The 12,226-nt window shown below is 47.7% G+C and overlaps 1 protein-coding gene across 1 annotated transcript in view; it reads right to left on the bottom strand.

Annotated features, from left to right (window-relative positions):
• The window catches only part of robo3 (roundabout, axon guidance receptor, homolog 3 (Drosophila)), a 560,989-nt gene that overhangs the window by 50,891 nt on the left and 497,872 nt on the right, over window positions 1–12,226 (bottom strand). The window contains 2 exon segments of the mRNA XM_078426827.1: window positions 1,407–1,578; window positions 6,828–6,952. Coding sequence (XP_078282953.1) covers window positions 1,407–1,578; window positions 6,828–6,952 — 297 coding nt within the window.

Raw genomic sequence — 12,226 nt, 5'->3', positions numbered from 1 at the left:
GACTACGTTTGGTATCGCTGATGTATAAGAGTTCACATCTTGAACAACAGGTACAGTAGATGAGATTGGAGGAGGTGCTAGTGAACCTCTGTCTAAAGACTGTCAGACTCTCTGGACAGAGTCGAGGGAGGAGGTGCATCTCCTGCAGTTGCAGTCGAAGGTACAAGGGGAGGGGGTGGTTTGGGTGGTAAAGGATGAGTTAACCAGGGAGTTGTGGAGGGAACGGTCTCTGCAGAAGGCGGAAATGGGTGGAGATGGGAAGATGTGGCCAGTGGTGGCATCCCGTTGTAGGTGGTGAAAATGTTGGAGGATTATGTGTTGTATGCGATGGCTGATGGGTAAAAGGTAAGGACTAGGGGGATTCTGTCCCTGTTGTGACTAGGGGGAGGGGGATCAAGGGCGGAGCTGCTACGAGGAGACACGTGTGAGGGCCTCATCTACGATGGAAGAGGGGAACCCCCGTTCCTTAAGAAATGACATCTCGGATGTCCTGGTACGGAACACCTCATCTTGGGCGCAGGTACGATATGGACCGAGGAATTGGGAGTAGGGGATAGAGTCTTTGCAGGAAGCAGGGTGGGAAGAAGTGTAATCTAGATAGCTGTGAGAGTCAGTCGATAGACTATCTCCTGTGATGGAGATGGTGAGATCAAGAAAGGGGAGGGAGGTGTTGGAGATGGTCCAAGTGAATTTGAGTGCAGGATGGAAATTGGTGGTGAAGTTAATGAAGTCCATGAGTTCTGCATGGGTGCAGGAGGTAGCTCCAATGCAGTCGTCAATGTAACGGAGTTAGAGTTCGTGGATCGCTGATCAGCGTGGACTCGGTGGACTGAAGGGCCTGTTTTTGTGCTGTATCTCTACACTGCACATCGTTGTCCACAAGATATGCTCATAAATCCAAGCCTTTCTTCCTCAATTGTGTTGTTACAGTAAACATGACATCTCAGGCTCATCTGGAGAAGAACTGCTAATCCACTATTAGTGGGGGGTTGAGGGGGATGGAGTGGGGTGGAGGGGAAGGGGGGAGGGGGAGGGGAGGGGGAGAGGGGAGTGGAGTGGAGGAAGGAGGGGTGAGGGAGGGAGGGGAAGGGGGTGGAGGGAGGGGGAGGGGAGGGGAGGAGAGGGGAGGGGGAGGGGGAGAGAGGAGGGGGAGAGAGGAGGGGGAGGGGGGTGAGGAGGAGGGGGAGGAGGGAGGGAGGGCAAGGGGTGTGGAGGGAGGGGGAGGGGAGGGGAGGGGGAGGGGGAGAGAGGAGGGGGGGAGGAGAGGGTGCTGCACCAATGCAGGAGAGGTTTGGGTCCAACGGGTCCACTTGGTCTAGTAGTAAATAAATGTTGTATTTGACTGCTGCAAGTGTTGTAGCAATCTCCCTGTGTCAGCAATTACCATGAGACTCTTTTCCACTTACTTATGAGGACAGTTGCTGGCTGGCTCCGAACTCCAACGCCAGCACTTGTAGCCGCTGCCACTTCCACGCGGTACAGCACGCCGGCGATCAGCCCGCGGACCACCGTGGCATGGACGGTCCCATCTATTGACTTGTTCACATGGAAGCGGGTATCATTTCCCAAGCACCAAATCTACCGGGGAAAACAACATGGATCCAAATCAATATCATTCCCCATGTACAAATGAACAGTGAAACAAATAGACGTGTGGCTCATGGATCAGGACAGCACAGGAATAGGCCCTTCGGCCCACAATGTCTAAGCCGACCATGATATCAATTTCAACTGATCTCCAAATGTGGCTTACCAATAGTTGTATACATCTGCACATAACTTGTTAACTTTTATACTCATTGCCCTGACCAATAATGGGCTTCTTCACCACCCCATTCACTTGTATTGCTCTTTTTATGCAGCTAAAGATTTGCAGCCTAGATCATCTATACATCTACGATACATCAAAGTGTCCTACCATTTACTATATGCTTTCCTCATACACTTGAGCTTCTACAAAGCAACACCTCGCACATAATGAAACCAGTTCAGCAACATCTGCCTCTGTTTTTGCCTCCAATGCTATCGAAGGGAATTATTTTGATCGGGAAATAGCATAGTAAACATCATCTACTTTTCGCTCAGTCTACAACCACAGTGGCAGATACTTGGCTGAGGGCAATGACCTGAGACAAGGCTTTGTCTGATAATGCCTACTTTAAGTCTTAGGAACAACAATTTAATTATCAATGTATTAATGTGGTATTATGTGATTAGGTAGTGAATGACCATCTGTGCTAACCAAGAGATCACCAAGGGCTCTCAGTGCAATTTAATCAATATGTTATTAATTTGCATTGAACATGAAAACATGGTGATATGAAAGATATTAGTGCAAGTCAATATAAACAGCATACCGAGCTATGTCAATACTTATAATTACAGAGTAATTTAAGAAAACCAAATGAATGTATTGTTCGTTATTTCTCTGCAAATGTTCATAATTAAGAACAATTTCTTTCCCACTGCTCTCTGAATCCGCTATCAATCCCCATTTCTGAAGGAGATGTCACATGTAGGGCGGCACGGTGGCGCAGTGGTAGAGTTGCTGCCTTACAGTGCCTATAGTCCCAGGTTCGATCCCAACTATGGGTGCTGTCTGCACGGAGTTTGTACGTTCTCCCCAGTTTCCTCTTACACTCCAAAGACGTACTGGCTTGTAGGTTAATTGACTTGGTATAAGTGTAAATTGTTCCTAGTGTTAATGTGCAGTGATCGCTGGTCGGTGCGGATTTGGTGGGCCGAAGGGCCTGTTTCCACGTTGTATCTCCAAACTAAACTAAATTAAACTAAACTACCCTTGCATTTGGTTGTATTGTTATTTTTATAATGTACTTTACTTTTACATACTGTGCATTTTATAATCTTTTGCACTGCAGTCTTGCACTTGTCGTTGTATTTATTATTGTATTTATCATTACTGTATGTGTGCTGCTTACTCTGTGAGCTTCATGTGAACAAGGAATTTCGTTACACCTCAGTGTGTAGGAAGATAAACAAGTCAAATCCAACATCTGAAGATCTGGATGTATTAAGGAGTCTCATCTTAAGCTAAGGAATGGTTGCCCCAAGCAGATTTAGATGGCTGATTTGACTAGACAGTGGATGAGTAATTAATATTTCAGCATGATAAAATGATGCCTTTGACAATTTAAAGATAATTAAAAGATGAAGGAACAAAGCAGCTTTATAGGGGATTGGTTAGGCTGCATTTGTAGTAACTGCATGTAGTTCTGCCCCCCCCCCCCCCATTACAGGGAGGATATAGAGGCTTCAGAAAGGGTGCAGGGGAGGTTTACCGGCACGATGCCTGGATTAGGGGGTAGAGGTTACAGGGAGAGATTGGACAAACTAGGATTGTTTTCTTTGAAATTAGGAGGATCCAGAGAAACCTGTAGAGAGACCTGATCGAAGTATGTCAAATTATGAGAGGCAGAGATAGGGTCAACAGTCAGAACCTTGGAAAAAAAATCACATTCTAGAAAAAAATCAAATTCAGATTTAACGCGAGAGGGGCAAAATTTAAAAGAGATGTAGAGCGCAAGTTATTTTACACAGAGGGGGGTGAGTGCCTGGAACATGCTGCCTGGGGTGTTAGTTGAAGAAGATATAATCGTGGTATTTGAGAGAGTTTTGGATGGGCAAATGAATATGCAGGACCTGGATAATATGTTGGCAGATAAGAGTTGGTCTCAGCGTTATGTTTGGCATGGATGGTGTGGGCCAAAGGGCTGTTCAGGTCTATGCTGTTCCATTATCTCATTGGAGCTCACACTTCTAACACTCTAACTTGAGCAGCCAACATCAAACAGAGACTATTATTGTTTCAAGAGGTTTTAGTCTCAACTAACGTTTTGACAACATATTCAAATCACTCGCTGCGGTGATAGAAGGGGATCATTTTGAAGTATATATTCCTTGCTTGTGGGCACAACAATTAAAGAATTATGGGTGGCTCACCTTCAATGATGGTGAAAGATTATTGTTTAGACCTGAGGCCTGTGACTGATGGTGTGCCTCAGGGATCAGTGCTACTCTAACCATTGCACTTTGTGGTTTATATTAACAATTTGATTGAGAATGTACAAGGCATGATTAAAAGTTTGCAGATGACACTTAAGGTAGAAGATAGTAAAGACAGTTATCAAAAATTATAGCAGGATCATGATCAGTTGGGCAAGTGGGCTGAGAGAATTAGGTGTGTGTTGGAAGGAGCTCCAGATGTTGGTCTATCCTGAAGAAAGACCCAAAATGCTGGAGTAAATCAGCGGGTCAGGCAGCATCTCTGGAGAGAAAGAATAGGTGATGTTTCGGGTCGGAACCCTTCTTCAGATTGAAAGTGGAGGTGGGGTGGAGAGTGTTTCAACTCGAAATGTCGCCTATTCTTTTTTCTCCAGAGATGCTGCCTGATTTATTGAGTTACTCCAGCATTTTGTGTCTCTCTTTGAGAGAATCAGATGATGGATCAGACCCAACCTTGCAGGAGAATGCAAGGGAAGTGGGTTAACATAATAGTGATACAGTTAGCAAATAAAAGGGGGTGAGGAGGAGTTACTGAACGATAGTGCGTGGGAGATGTATTGACGACAGACCGGATAGTCAGTAACAAGGAGAAACATCTCTGTCAACATCAGCTGCTTGGTAATCAGGCAGGGGTTGGGTAGGGGAGGGGGGGGGGGGGGGAGGAGGGAAGGGTCACAACTGCCTGTTTATTCTTTCTTTGAGGTCTATGAAATGAGAAACTGACTGATGGCGTTTGGGGTAAACAATGTTTCACGCATCCATCATGATGATTATCTAGCCCAGTGGATGTGACCAAATTCCATTACTGGCTCTGACTGTGAGGGGCTGGACCAAACTGAAAGGATGCAAGTGGCTGCCCGACCAGCCAGCGTGATGAATCGCCACTCTCTTCGCCCCCACTCGGCGTCAGAACAATTCCCAGCGGAACCAAACGGCTGTTTTTGTTGTGCAGAATGCCGTTAGTCATTGTCTCCACATTTCGCTCTGTCAACTCTGTCTTTTCAAAGTTAGACGCAAGTTTGGTTGTACGCGCTGCCGAGGGCTGAGGCAAGCCTGAGGCATTGAAAGGTACAAGTCGGCTGACCAGATAGTGAAACCCTTACTAGCACTGCCACAATTACATAGTGGTCACCTCCCTGCCATGCCTCCCATTGTGGAGTCTTGTTGAGTCTCATTGTCTGTCTGTACTCGTACTCACCTAACAAACAACTAACAAAGTCCTGTTTCCTTTACTTTTTTGCATATCTTTCATGCAACTATATACTAAAACTCTCGTTTGTTTGTTTGTTTGTTCCTGAACTACAGCCAAAACGGTACATGATAGCGTGACAATTTTAGGCCCACCTTGCTCGCCGTCATCCCTTTGGTGCTAATGGAAGAAGTTTCATTGAAATCGGTGTTATATTTTTAAAGTTATTCACATTTTAAAGTTTAAATCTATCTCCTAGGGAGGGAGGGGGAGGGGGAGGGAGGGAGGGGGTAGGAGGGAGGATAAGGGGGGTTGAGGGGAATGGAGTGGGGGAGTAGGGGAAGGGGGGGAGGGTAAGGGGGAGGGGGAGGGGAAGAGGGAGGGGGAAGAGGGAGGGGGAAGAGGGAGGGGGAAGAGGGAGGGGGGAGAGGGAGGGGGAAGAGGGAGGGGGAAGAGGGAGGGGGAAGAGGGAGGGGGAAGAGGGAGGGGGAAGAGGGAGGGGGAAGAGGGAGGGGGAAGAGGGAGGGGGTGAGGGAGGGGGGAGAGGTAGGGGAAGAGGGAGGGGGAAGAGGGAGGGGGATGAGGGAGGGGGAAGAGGGAGGGGGAAGAGGGAGGGGGAAGAGGGAGGGGGTGAGGGAGGGGGAGAGGGAGGGGAAGAGGGAGGGGAAGAGGGAGGGGGAAGAGGGAGGGGGATGAGGGAGGGGGAAGAGGGAGGGGGAAGAGGGAGGGGGAAGAGGGGGGAAGAGGGAGGGGAAAGAGGGAGGGGGAAGAGGGAGGGGGAAGAGGGAGGGGGAAGACGGAGGGGGAAGAGGGAGGGGGAAGAGGGAGGGGGAAGACGGAGGGGGAAGAGGGAGGGGGAAGAGGGAGGAGGGGGAGAGGGGAATGGGGGAGGAGAGGGTGCTGCACCAATGCAGGAGAGGTTTGGGCCCAACAGGTCCACTTGGTCTAGTTTGTTCTATAATCTCTCTACATCACCGTCTATATCTCTCGTTTCCCTTTCCCTTGACTCTCAGTCTGAAGAAGAGTCATGACCCGAAACGTCACCTATTCCTTTTCTCCAGAGATGCCGTTTGACCCACTGCGTTACTCCAGCTTTTTGTGTCTATCTTTGGTTTAAACCAGCATCTGCAGTTCCTTCCTACACATGCATCCTATTGAATTCAGACTGAGATCAGCAAACTTGATGCCAACTAACACTTGCCAGTGCTTAACTCTAGCGAGAGAGAAAAAAATACTTCAAGGAAACACTTCAAGCAGAAAGTGCAAAATACAACCCTTAATCCTCAACTGTTTTAACTTTGGCGTTGAGTATGCATGACCAGTCCTTCCTTAAAACAAGGCAGCTGCAAGGGGAATAAAGATCAATTAAAGTAATGAACATATGGTAAACAGTAACCTTATCACCATTAAAGGCTCATTGTAAAAATGCCAAGCCTTCATGGATTTATGAGGCTTCTTTTGTTTTCGTTCTTCACCTCAGAACAATTATGATTAAATTCTTTAATTAACATGTCCCAACTGTTGAGAAATTAGGCTAATATATTTTCAAAGCCCAGCCATTAGCTCCCCCGGCCCCACTGTTCATTTGATTCATCCCTCCAGTGCCCTGGCTTACCCTGTACTCCTGGATGATTCCATTCTGCTCCTCCACAGGGGGTGGCTCCCAGGACACGCTGATACTGGTGCTGTTACTCAAGCCAATGGTTGCCACGGTAACAGCTTGTGGTGGGGCAGCCGGGGCTGTTTTTGTTTCATGCGAGAGAGGGGGAAAAAAAGAAGAAAAGAATGTTCAAGTGAAGAGAAAGCAGGCAGCAGGTCTCAAAACCCAAACAAAAAGAACACAAGGTGCTGGAGTAACTCAGCAGGTCATGCAGCATCTCTGGAGAACATGGATAGGTGATGTGTGGGGAAGGAGCTGCAGATGCTGGTTTACACTGAAGATAGACACAAAATACTGGAGTAACTTAGCAGGACGTCACCCATTCCTTCTATCCAGAGATGCTGCCGATCTCGCTGACTTACTCTAGCATTTTGTGCCTATTTAATGGATTATGTGATGTTTCAGGTCGGGACCCTTCTTCAGACTGATTGTGGGGCGGGGTTGTGGGGGAAGAATGCTGGAAGAACGGAGGGGCAGGAGAAAGCCTGGCAGGTAATAGGTTGATACAGGTGAGTCGGGATGTTTGATGAGCAGACGTTTGGACAAAGAATAGAGATGAAAGAAAAATAATTGAAGAGCTGCGAATTGTGAAGCTAGAGGAAGGAATGTAGGTGATAGGGGAGAACTAGTTGCTGGTCTAGGTGGGGCACAAGGGAGAGGTCGGGGAGTATATTGGGGAAGAATGGAGAAACAGAGGGTTATGTAGTTCCCTAAAATTGGAGAATTCAATGATCATACCGAAGTGGAATATGAGGTGTTGTTCCTCCAGTTTGTGTGTGGCCTCACTCTGGGAATGAAGAAGGCCCAGGACAGAAAGGTCAGAAGGAATGAGGAGAGGAGTTAAAGTGGTTAACAGCCGGGAGATCCAATATGCTTTGGCGGACCGAGAGTAAATGCTCGGCGAAACGATCGCCAATTCTACACTTGGTCTTGCAAAGTACAGGAGGCCACATCCGGGACACAGGATGCAGTGGATGAGGTTAGAGGAGGTGCATGTCAACCTCTGTCTCACCTGCAATGACTGCTGAGGCCTCCGAATGGAGGTGAGGGAGGAGGTGTCAGGTGTTCCGTGCCCTACAGTTGCAGGGGAAAGTACCTGGGGTAGGGGTGGTTTGGGTGGGAAGAGATGAGTGAACCAAGGAGTAGCGGAGGGAACCAAGGAGTCACAGGGGGAGCGGAATCTGCAAAAAGGGTAGAAAGGAGTGGGGATGAGAAGACGTGACTGTTGGTGGGATCATGTTGGAAGGTGATGCAAACGTTAGAGGATGATGTGTTGGATGCGGAGGCTGGTGGGGTGAGAGATAGAAGCGGGCCGTGCAGGGCTGAGGAACAATAAAAGGTTGGAGACCATGGAAGGGAGATGATTAGAGGTGATGATATTGGAAACAGTCTGGGAGATGATGGTCTGGTACTCAATTGGAGGGTCATGGTCAATGGGTAGGAACGAGGAAGTGTCTGAGAGCTGGCACCTGTCCTTATGAGGAAGTGTCCAAAAAATGGTGCCTGGCAAGACTTTGAGGCAGCTCCGTAGATGAACACAGTTGAAATAATGTGAGTTCAGGGATGTCTTAAGGACTTGCCGAGTCAGGCTAAACTGGGAACGTGAATCTGGCAGCAGTTTTCAACAATATTCAAAGCACTCGAGAAATAAATAAATCTCTTCAAATTTGATTTCATTTTCCAAAGCATTAAAATTCAATTCGATTTCATTTTGAAGCATCGTGAAACGTTTAAGCCCAATTTTGATGAGGCCATTGACCGGTTTATCCATATCAATGATTTCTGGGTGGAGACATGTTCCCTCATGGGAATCCCCTGTCATGGTAAGTCATAAGACCAGGGCAGCTCACAAAAATACACTGCCAATGAAAGCCGTTTTGTCCTTCACCTCTGGCCTTCTACCTTCCACAGCCCCCATCCTCGTTATTCCCCAAACCCTGCACTGCCTGCTTGTACCTCCTTCCCAAAATCCACAAACAGGTATGCCTTGGCACACCCATTGTTCCTGCCTGCTCCTGCCCCACATCACTCATCCCGATCCCTCCTTGTCTAGCCGCTTCAAACCTACATCTAAGACACCTCACACTCCCTTCATTAACTTTCAATCTCCAGGCGCCCTGAACCTAATCTTTTCTACGGACATCCAGTTCCTGGATGCAATATTGTTGCTCTTATCAGAGACAGAAGAACGTAATGCTTGGAAACTGCCCATCCAGCATGGCAAGTTGGAGAAACGCAATGGCACCTGAAGAAGCAAATACCTTCCTCCAATAGCCAGACTAATAATCCTTCAAGGAAAGATATACACCGATCAGCCAAAACATTATGACCACCTACCTAACATGCTGTTGGTCCTCCATGTGCAGCCCCATACGCAGCAGGGTGCGATGCACTGTGCACTGTGACCACATTCCTCCCATGACCACCATTAAAATTTTCTGTGACTTGTGCCACAGTAGACCTTCTGTCGATTCGGACTAGACGGGATAGCCTTCGTTGCCCTCGCGCATCGATGAGCCTTGGGCACCCAACACCCTGTCGCCGGTTTGTGGTTTGTCCTTCCTCGGACCACTGTCAGTAGGTACTCACCACTGCTGACCGGGAGCACCCCACAAGCCTTGCCGTTTCAGAGATGCTCTGACCCAGCCATCTGGCCATAACAATTTGGCCCTTGTCAAAGTCGCTCAGGTCTTTACTCCTGCCCATTTCTCCTGCATCCAACACATCAACTTCAAGAACTGACTGTTCACTCGCTGCCTAATATATCCCACCCCTTGACAGGTGCCATTGTAACAAGATAATCAATGTTATACACTTCGCCTGTCAGTGGTCATAATGTTTTGACTGATCAGTGTATATAAATGATGGAAAGATATATTATTCCATGATGGAATAACGCAGACCCTTTTTCTGATGCCTCTGGTCACTCCATTGCCTTTGTTGCAAGTGTTAAATTATGATGATCTACCAACTATTTATTGTCACAGTGGCACAGCTGGTGGAGTTGTGTCATAGCGCCAGAGATCCGGTTTTCGATGCTGATCTCCGGTGCTGTCTGTGTGGAGTTTGCATCTTCCCCCTGTGACCATGTGGGTTTCCCCTCGGAGTGCTCTGGTTTTCTTCCACATCCGAAAGACAGTCAGGTTTGTAGCTGTAAAAACTGCCCCTAGTATGTAGGGCATGGCTGAGAAAGTGGGACAACATGGAACGAGTATGAATGGGTAATCGATGGTCAGCGTAGACTCGGTGGGCCGAAGGGCCTGTCTCCAAGCTGGATCTCTAACATAAACAAACATTTCTTCACTGTACAGCGAAAAGACAAGATGCAGTTGCACTGGGGCAAAAGCTGAACTAAGAGGCAGGCACAGCTGGGAGACAGAACACTCAATTTTCTAGCAGAGCTCGACAATCACTGATCTGTAAACAGATGTGAGGAGATCAGAAGAGGGAGATGCGGAGGAATAAAAGGAACAGGAGATTGATTGGTAGATTATAACCAGTTGCGCTTGTGATCATCGCATTATGAGCTTCAGCTGCTCTGGGGGACTGTCTCCTCCCACCATCATGATCTTGGGCCACTGGATAGAAGAAAATGTGACTATAAAAGGAAATTTTGAAAGTAAATAGACACTTTCTAGAATATACAGAATCTGGTTTCACTCTACAGTACATTCATTCCTGTGGGAGGGTAGAGGCCAAACAGACTTGCTGCAGCCTCAGGGAGAACATTGTTTAGAGATACAGTGTGGAAGCAGGCCCTTTGGCCCAACTCGTACACTAGTTCTATCCTAGACACAAGGGACAATTTTTACAGAAGCTGATTAACCTAGAAACATCTATGTCTTTGGAATATGGGAGGAAACCGGAGGGAACCCACGTAATCACAGAGAGAACGTATAAACTCCGAACAGACAGCGGCCATAGCTAGGATCAATCCCGGGTCTCCGCCGCTGTAAGGCAGCAACTCTACCGCTGCGCTACTTGCTGCAGGCTCACTGTACGGTGTGTCAAACGAGACCTTGACCTGAATCGTATTCGGTATGGTCCATGCCTCAACTAGTGTGGTCGTGCAGTTCCAAATGATCCCCGGTCCTCTCTGCTCTGCCCATTCCGTGTAGCAGAGTGCAGAGACTAGGCCTTGGGCATCATGCAAGGCCCTGTCCCTAGACTGTCCTGAAGACCCCATGACAAATCGGATTTGCAAAGGCCTTTTCAAATAGTGATGATCAAAGACATTTTAAAGAGTAGATTTAAATAATTAAAAATCAAAAAAGAGTTAAAGGTTCATACTGCATGGATACTTGCGGCCTGAGTCATACAGCATGGAAAGAGGCCCTTCGGCCTAACTTGTCCATGCGGGACCAAGATGCCCCATCCATGCTATTCTCACCACCCTGCATTTGGCCCATATCCATCTAAACATTTTCTATCCATATACCTGTCCAAATGTCTTTTAAATGTTGCCATCGTACCGTTAAGAGTCGATACTGACTATCAAGTGCCCATTTACATTCAACCTCCACTAATTCCATGTTATTCTCCCCACATTCCCTGTGGCACTGTGGCACAGCGGTAGAGTTGCTGCCTTACAGCGAATGCAGCGTCGGAGACCCGGGTTCGATCCCGACTACGGGCGCTGTCTGTACGGAGTTTGTACGTTCTCCCCGTGACCTGCGTGGGTTTTCCCCGAGATCCTCTGTTTCCTCCCACACTCTAAAGACGTACAGGTTTGTAGGTTAATTGTCCCTAGTGAATGTAGGATAGAGTTAATGTGCGGGGATCGCTGGTCGGCGTGGACCCAGTGGGCCGAAAGGGCCTGTTTCCGCGCTGAATCTCTAATCTAAACTAAACTCTAAACTAAACTCCCCAGACTCTACCCCTCACCTATAGAGAAGGTACAATTGACCGACCAGGCTACATATCTTTAGGATGTGGGAGGAGACTGGAGCACTTGGAGATACACATTCTGCTTCAAATGTATCTTACATATAAATATAGAAGGGAGGTCATTTGACCCATTGACTCAAAGCCTGCTTCCAGGAGAACAATCCCATTTGTTCCATTCCCTCTCTCCTGATCTGCCTGCATCACTGCAACTTATTCTCAGACATGCTTATCAACACCATTTGTTTAGTTTCCTGCTGTTAACCTGCACCAAGGGTTCACTCACCACAGCCAATTAACCCATCAGCCTTTGCGATATGGTCGAAGGAGGAAACTCATTTGGTCCTGGAGAAAACATGCAAACTCCACACAGACAGCACCTGACATCAGAGTCCCTGGAGAAACAACTGCTGTACCACCGTAGCATGCCATGCTTGGGTAAGTTACAGGTGTGAAATTAGTTATAGAGT

This window comes from Rhinoraja longicauda, chromosome 32 (assembly GCF_053455715.1).
Source record: "Rhinoraja longicauda isolate Sanriku21f chromosome 32, sRhiLon1.1, whole genome shotgun sequence".
NCBI lineage: Eukaryota > Metazoa > Chordata > Chondrichthyes > Rajiformes > Arhynchobatidae > Rhinoraja > Rhinoraja longicauda.
Note: the sequence above shows the minus strand (reverse complement) of the source record. Positions and strands in the feature narration are given on the sequence as shown.